At 50.9% G+C, this 7,792-nt stretch overlaps 1 protein-coding gene across 2 annotated transcripts in view; it reads right to left on the bottom strand.

Moving 5' to 3' along the window:
* Positions 1-662: 662 nt before the first annotated feature.
* SLC7A8 (solute carrier family 7 member 8) overlaps positions 663-7,792 on the bottom strand; it is a 52,653-nt gene continuing 45,523 nt past the window's right edge. For both annotated transcript variants that reach the window (XM_004010333.6, XM_012180978.4), the window contains 4 exons: positions 7,153-7,249; positions 5,205-5,354; positions 3,283-3,460; positions 663-2,804 (listed from right to left, as the gene is read on the bottom strand). In XM_004010333.6, the coding sequence (XP_004010382.2) occupies positions 2,650-2,804; positions 3,283-3,460; positions 5,205-5,354; positions 7,153-7,249 (580 nt within the window). In that variant the 3' untranslated portion in view covers positions 663-2,649. The remainder of the gene's footprint in view (positions 2,805-3,282; positions 3,461-5,204; positions 5,355-7,152; positions 7,250-7,792) is intronic.

Raw genomic sequence — 7,792 nt, 5'->3', positions numbered from 1 at the left:
CTCCATAGGCTGAGACTGTTCCTTTCTGATGCTTTTCCCTTTGCTGACTGGGCCTTAGGGGACCACCCCTGCCTCCACCTCCCTCCACTCAGCTTGGCTCTGTCTGTCCCTCCCCCACATTTCCACGTTGGGTAGGGATGAGGTTCTTCTGCCCAGATAGTTTGCTGGCTGTCAGCACAATACGGGCTTCCCGGGTGGTGCTAGTGGTAAAGAACCTGCCTGCCAGTGCAAGAGATATAACAGACATGGTTTCCATCTCTGGGTCAGGAAGATCCCCTGCAGGTGGGCATGGCAACCCATTCCAGTATTCTTGCCTGGAGGACCCCATGGACAGAGGAGCCTCAAAGGCTACAGTTCATGGGGTTGCAAAGAGTCAGAGACGACTGAAGTGACTTGGCACGCATGAACAGCACAATACATCAGTAGGAACAATCATACTCAGACTTCACGCAAGTATGGAGTTTTTGGTTCAAAATGAGAGGGAGCTGTTTGAATGTGCCAGCACTGGGCCCCAGGACACATCAAAGCTATGGAATGCAAGGGCCTTTAGGAATGCCATCCTGGGAGGAACCTGGTAAACAAAGACCTCCCTCCTGACAGAGACAGGAAGTGCCTGGCCACTGTCTTGGAAGGTCATTGAATTATCAACACCACCAACTTCATTTCCATTTAAAATTTTATTACATCAACAAAAAAGAAAACAAAAAACCCTCACAAAACAAAATTCTAAAACCTAAACAAACTCAAAGACAGAAGACTATTATCCAGGTATAACTAAAACCCTCCCTGAAGGGGAGAAAAAACCCAAAAAACTTAAAAATCCCAAAGAAATAGAAATGCCAGCTTCAAAAATATTTATCCAAAAAGTAAGGCATCCACTTTACAAAAAAAAAAAAACAAACAATAATTGGAGGAGGTTGGAGGAATGACAAGAGGGAACAAGAGGACGGTCCCCTGACCCTCCAGGGGCCAGCCACAGTCCACCTGGAGTCCACTCAGAAGGGACCACAACTTGGAGCAAACCTGTATCTCACTGATGCAGGCTCAGGCAGGCCGGGTGAGGAGCCAGAGGCCAATTAGGCCAGAAGGGCTCCCCAGGTATTCCAGTTGCAGCAAACAGTATGAGGAGTTGGGGGGAAGGGGACTTCTGCCTGGGATAAAAGAATCCCAGTCCTTAGCACAACAGATGAGGGAGGGAGGCTCCAAGGTCCCTGGCCGGGCAAACAGTACCTTCTCTGGAGCATGGGGAATGGCAGCCCTGCCTGCAGGACAGGATAGCTCCAAGTCCGCAAACCACAGAGAAAGGGCTTTTCCGAGCCCTCCACAGTGACATTTTGTGATGGCCCTCTCATCCTGACCTGGAGGTTGTCCAGACAGGACCTTGATGGCAGCAGGAGGAGGGATGGATGATCTGAGGTGGGGGAGGAACTGGCCTTCAGAATATACTTTCTCCCCAGTTTTCTACATGATGGGCTAGGCACCTCTGGGGAGATGGGGAAAGCTCTCTCCCTGGGAAGGCTTGTCATACCAGGTCTGACTGGAGGGCTAGAAGCAGGGGTATTTTTAGGTTCCAGTTCTTGGATGGGAGGTGACTTAAGGCTGATTTGGCTCAACGTTAGGCATGAAGGGCTTTAGGAGCCTTCACACCATCAGTGCTGAAGCTAAGGTCCAGAGAAGAGGAAAAGGGCAGGATCAGGGTGCCAAAGGGCAGGATGGGGGTGCTGGCATTGCTGGCTGCCTGGGGCTGTGTGGGGGCATTGCTGCGGCGGGTCACAGGGTGGTGGGTTTCTTCCCGTGGAGGTGGGAGGGAAGAGGACTGGAGCTGCTTTGTGATTAGGAGAGAAATGTCCACTACATTGATAATAAGCAACATTCTGGCTTCAGGAAGCTTTGGCACCAAGTTGGAGGGAGGATACAGGGGCAGAGGCAGGGCTGGGTTTCTGCAATCTGAGCCTTTCCCAATCTGTTCCACAGGCCTGGCTGGGGGAGGGGGAGAAGGCAGTTCTCCAGCCCATTGGTCCTCAGCTCAGTGGGGACGTGCTGTCCTGAGGAGCCTCACTTTGCACAGGGGGCCCAGGCCAGGGTGGCCAGGAGCCGTGGGGCAGAGGGAAGCATCACCTCTGATTTCTTGGGTCCCTAGTGAAGGGAGGGGGCCTTGGGTCTCTCCAGCTGACCTTTCATGGTGACAGATTTGGTTGAGTCTGTCCCTCCCAAGTGACTCACAGTTGCTGCCACTTCTCTTGGAGCTGAGGCCTCCCTTGGGCTCAGGAATGGGGAGGGAAGGCAGTACTGAACTCAGGTTCCTGAGGAAGCGACTGAGGATGTGGACCCCAGAGGGAGGGCTGTGGAGGGCACCCCTGGCAGCTCCTCTAACAGCTGGAGCTTGGGCAGCTCAGGGGAGGGGGGCAGTCCAGGAAGGGAGAGGTGGCTTTAGACACAGGCCTTGGGGGTAAGAGGAGGCTAGATCTTTGGGTACAAATGTCAGTATCTTTGTTTATAGTTTCTCACCACCCATACCCAGGTCTTATGCCTGCTTGACAGAGGCAGAGGTGTATGTGAGTTTGTGAGCGAGTGTGGGTGTTTGGGGGACCTGGGCAGAGGGCAGAAAGGGAGAGGAGGAAGGAGGCAGCTGAGAGGGGAGGGTGGTCCTCAGGGCCCCACTGCGTCCTTGTCCTTGGAGGCAGGGGGCTGGCAGATGGGCTGCTGCTGCTCCATGTTCTGGTTCCTATCCTTCATCTTCAGGTCCTCGGCCTCCTTGGGGTACACAACTACACACATCTTCTGACTCACCAGGGTCAGCAACTCTGTAGGAGGAGGCCACACAGAAGGCAAGTCAGTGCTGAGCATCCCACCAAGCCAACCAACCAGGCCAAGGCCCTTCCTGCTCTCCTGCCTCAGCATCTGGCCTCAGCTAGGCTCCTCTAGGAGACTCTCCAAGAGATGGCCGCCTTGACTGCCTCCTCCATTTCTGGGACACCTATTTGCTGGCTGCTCCTCCTCATCAAGGCCCCAGGCTCACTGACCACCAATTCTGGGGTCTCCACCCAGCCCATGGCAGCCTCTCCAGGATGACCACACTCTGGCAGGCCTAAGGTCTGCGTGGAAATGCCCAGAGTTCTCCTCTCCTCGGAGGTCTCTGAGCAGAGACCTTTCCTGTGGCGACCCTTTCTCCAGTGCTCTGTAGACAGCCTCCTGCTCCTGGTGGGGCTCTCTAGCCAGACCAATGACCACTCGACTCCAGACCAGGGGCCCTCCGGCTGCCCATAATGTTCAGCAACTCACCAATGAACTTATTGAAACACCTGGGCTTGTGCTGCCAGTAAATACCCAGGAAGTAGACCGGCACCCCTGTCACCATGATGGCCAGGCCGATGCCACACACCACGGGCTCTGACCACAGGCTGAAGAGCAGCAGGAAAGCCCAGAACAGCAAGTAGATGATGGGGAACAGCAGGCTGACCTGTGGATCAGAGTTGCTGTTACCTGTGTGGACCCTGTGGCCCCCAAGATCAGAACATCTTCCCTCTTCTTCCCAAAGGGAAGCATTTGGAGGGCAAAACTGGGCTTCACTCAGCTCTGTGGCTCCCCGACCCTGAGCCTTGACAGAGCAAGTGCTATGTCGAGAGATGTTGGTGAACGTGGGCAGTGGGACAGTAAGAGGAGTGTGGGGGCCTAGGGAGGGGACAGTCCTCACTGTCGTCCCAGGAGGGATCTAACAAGGCTTCTTCATGCAGCTGCATGCCTGCGGCAGTCAGAGAAGCCCGTGGGGGTTGACGGGCTTGCTGGTATATTGCTCTATGTCTGCTGAGGGCTGAAGGTGAAGGAGAGCAGAAGAAATGAATGAGGGCAAGAAGGAAACTTCCTGTCAACCAGACCCCTACCCTCTCCCAGCTGGCAGGGTGTGGGAAGTGTCCCTCCTCTCACCAGAGTCAGTTCCAATTTCTTGTAAGCAATTTGAAAGATAAACCTTAAGCCATTTGAGCAGATAAACCTAAGACCCAAGAAATCAAGAAAGCTAGTGTGGTATGAGGCAGCCCGGGGCCTTGTTTACTTCAGGAAGGAGCAAACTTTACAGGCCCAACATCCTCTTGTTGACCACAGGTGGGAAGTCCCCCATAGTCTTCCTCAAGGTTCTAGACTTACTGCCTTTCTCCTCCTTGTCCTCTCCTCTAGGAGGGTACGCAAGTGGTAAGGAGATGGCATTATTCTGCTTCCTCTTCCCTCTAGCACACCTTCTAAGCATGGCAGGAGAGTGGCAATGGAAAACAGAGATGTGAAGAGCATCTAGTCTCCCTGCGTTTCCAGAACGTGTGTTAGTCGCTCAGTTGTGTCTGACTATTTGTGACCCCATGGACTATGGGGTAGCCCGCCAGGCTCCTTGGTCCACGGGATTCTCCAGGGAAGAATATTGGAGTGGGTTGATGTGCACTCCTCCAAGGGATCCTCTTGACCCAGGGATTGAACCTGGATCTCCCGCATTACAGGGAGATTTTTTTACTGCCTGAGCCACCAGGGAAGTTCATTTCCAGAACAGGATTGTTCAAATAGCTCAGGGATATACCCTCTTCTTCTAATTAGCAGGAGAACCTATAGCACTCTAGCATATGTTGTTCTGAGCAATCCCATTTATTCCTATCACAAAATTATTTCTTATAAATCAAGAGATTTACCAGGCATCCTACAGCTATAGTAGTCTAAAAAGGGAGGATCATGGAGTGCTGAAGTGGACTGGGAAACTTCAAGAGAGGTTCTTGAGGGTGGAAAATGGTTAAAATTTGGAGAGGGAGATGGGAGAAGGAAATTCATTCTGGGATGAGATGGAAAGACTGAATGAGTAAAGCCAGTTACGTGGAGGGACAAGGCGGAGACTAGTCAGATTAGAAGGTCCAGGAAAAGTCAGCTGACTTTTTAAAGACTTAGAGCCATAGGAAACAAAGGAATGACACGATGGAAACAGTGACATGATGGAAGTTATCAGGTCGTGGAACCTATTCCCCTAGCTGCAGTTCGCTCTGGTCCCATGGAGAATGGAAATGCCTGCCCCCTTTACACACAGCCTTTGCTTCCCAAAGGGTCTCCCACCATCGTGGAGATGGTGAGGCTTGGTCAGCAGTGAGAACAAGGTGATTTAAAAGAATCTGAGCTCAGCTAGAAGCAGTGGAGGAGGAGGAAGGGGAGGGGGCCCCACAGGGAGGTTCTAGCACCTTAATGGGGCGATTGATGTCCGGCTTCTTCCAGCGAAGAACTATCTGTCCGGCAACCGTGACGCCATAGAAGAGGTAGTTGATGAAGCCCACGTAGTTGATGAGCGTGTATATGTCGCTGGTGACAAGCATCAGCAGGGTGGAGATGCACTGGGGGGCGTGGAAGAAGCTCATCAGTAATCAGAAAGGCACTGGGAGACCACAGATAAGCTGTTTACTGGTGGCAGGCTGCTCCCCTGCCTCTAGGCAGACAATGCCATTCCACAGTGGGATCTCTCAAAATGGAGACTTTATAGCTTCTCCTAGAAACCCAGGTCATTGCTAACAGCTTCATCACCAGGAAGTTCTTTCTTACTGCAGGAGTGATAATCAAAACATTTAACCACAGGCACAACATGGGCACTAACCACTCAGAGCAGATGCTGGCTGTATACACCTGGACTGGCAATGCTGGTGGCACGCAGCTCTATGCCACTCTGGGCTCATTTATATTTCTTCCTTAGTTGAAGCTCAAGCTAATTTTGTCTTTTATCCCTTAGGGAAGACTGTTAACTGCAGATTAAGGTTCATTCTTGCCCTCATCCTCTTTTCCTGGTTGAGTCATCTAATTTATTTTTCTTTCTTTCTTTTTTTTTTTTTTTAATGTCATAAACAGTTATATAGCACTTCCTAAGTGTCAGGCTCTAGTTTTAGCATTCTGCAAATATTAACTCATGTAACCCTCATAATATCCTTCTGAAGTTTTCTGGACAGAGTTCACTTTCCAACTTCAAAATTATCTCAGGGGATCTCTCAGAAGCATATTCTTTTCCCTCTGCTAATTTGTTAAGGCCAACAGAAGGCTCAGTTCTCCTGTAAGATCTGATGGTGAAAATAAGAAGAATTTAAGGGATGAAAAAGCCAGATTCTTACTGTAGTTGCCTTGTAGTCATAAAGAAAAGAAAGAAAGTGAAGTCGCTCAGTCACGTCCGCTCTTTGCGACTCCATGGACTGTAACCTACCAGGTTCCTCTGTCCGTGGAATTTTCCAGGCAAGAATACTGGAGTGAGTTGCCATCATAAGCCTGCACCAATGGCACAAACTAAAAAAAAGCTTGTGGCTTACTGGGAGCACTGAGCCTTCTCCAGCTGCCTTTCACCACTAACCAATCAAGACGACCTTCTTCCTGTATCGGAACGTTCTGAAATTTCCCCTAATGTACAGTGAATGCCCTTGACTCTTGAGAGTTCTGCTCTCTGATCTAACTGCTTCTCTGTTAGACCAAAGTCATTTTTGATATTTTAGTTGGGATCCAGAAGGAAAAACAAAAAACCAAAGACTCACTGGGGATGTCTTTCTCCTTCTGTATGCTCTATATAAATGATTCTACTCTGGTGTAATTAATTCCGCCTCCATTTACCAGATAACCCCCTTGTTTTCTTTTCTCCACTTTCAGTTTACCAGTCTTCCCTTCTGATTTTTCTTATTTGGTGTGACACCAGATTTGGTGAACACCAGATTTATTTCAGTGGTGTTTCCCCAGAGACTGGCAGAACCTCCTCCGGCAAGAAGGTCGATGGGGAAGGGTGGGAGTGTGCTGTGATCAGCCAGGAGCAGAGGCCCAAAGCTGCAACCCTGCGGGTCACAGGGGCAGGAGGAGCCAAGGAAAAAAGCTTCTTTGTGAGCTTCTGGAATCTGGAAGCAGCTCCTTCAGTCTGACTCAAAAGGATGGAAGAATGAGATGAGCCGGCCTGGGAGCCTTAAGGCATTTCAGGACTTAGGCTCCTTCCTTGCTATATCTCTTGATATTAATCAGGCCCATGTATACCATTTGCTAGATTATCAGAGGCCCCAAGAAACCTAGGAGGACAAGGGTAATAGCAGCACATGTGGGAAGTATGAACTCCCAGTTCAAAATAGCACAAAGGGGGAGGGTGTGTATAGGGCTGGCAGAGGGAGGGACCCTTACTGTGAAGAGCAAGGCTGGGATGGGGGTACAGCGCTTCACGTGGATCATGGCCAACACGCTGGGAAGGTGGCCCTCCCTGGCTCCGGCAAAGAACAGCCTGGCAGAGAGAAAAGCAGGTCAGCCTGGACCATCCAAGGCTCCCTCCCTAGCCCAGCTCCCTCTTCCATGTCCACCTCTGCCCATACAGGAGCATCTCCACTCCAGCCAGGTACTTCTCGTGCACACCTTCCAGCCCACTAGTCAAAGGACCCACGTTCACAAATGCAGGTGCAGGCAAACCAGAGGCAGTCAGTGGATATTTGGATGGATTCAGGGCTGTGGAGACCTTGAGTGTGGTCTGCGGTTCCTGATGACGTGCTGTTACTCTGAGAGTCTCTCACAAAGCTTGGAGAGCTGTAGGAGTAGCCCCTCTCCTTTGCTTAATGCCTTAATCCCTTAAGAAATGTACCTCCCCCCTCAGAGGATATAGGTTCTTTGGGGCATGGGGAATAAACTGTGCATGAAAACATATATCTTGGTCAAGAAGTAGTTGCCCTTGTGGGGGTTGGGGAATGGATTTGGATGAGGAAGGGACACATGAGAACTTGGCGGGGGGGATACGTGGAAATGTTCTATATCATCGTGTTTTGGGTGGTAGTTA

The sequence above is a fragment of the Ovis aries genome, chromosome 7 (assembly GCF_016772045.2).
Source record: "Ovis aries strain OAR_USU_Benz2616 breed Rambouillet chromosome 7, ARS-UI_Ramb_v3.0, whole genome shotgun sequence".
NCBI classification, from domain to species: Eukaryota; Metazoa; Chordata; class Mammalia; order Artiodactyla; family Bovidae; genus Ovis; species Ovis aries.
This window is presented reverse-complemented; position numbering and strand designations above follow the sequence as displayed.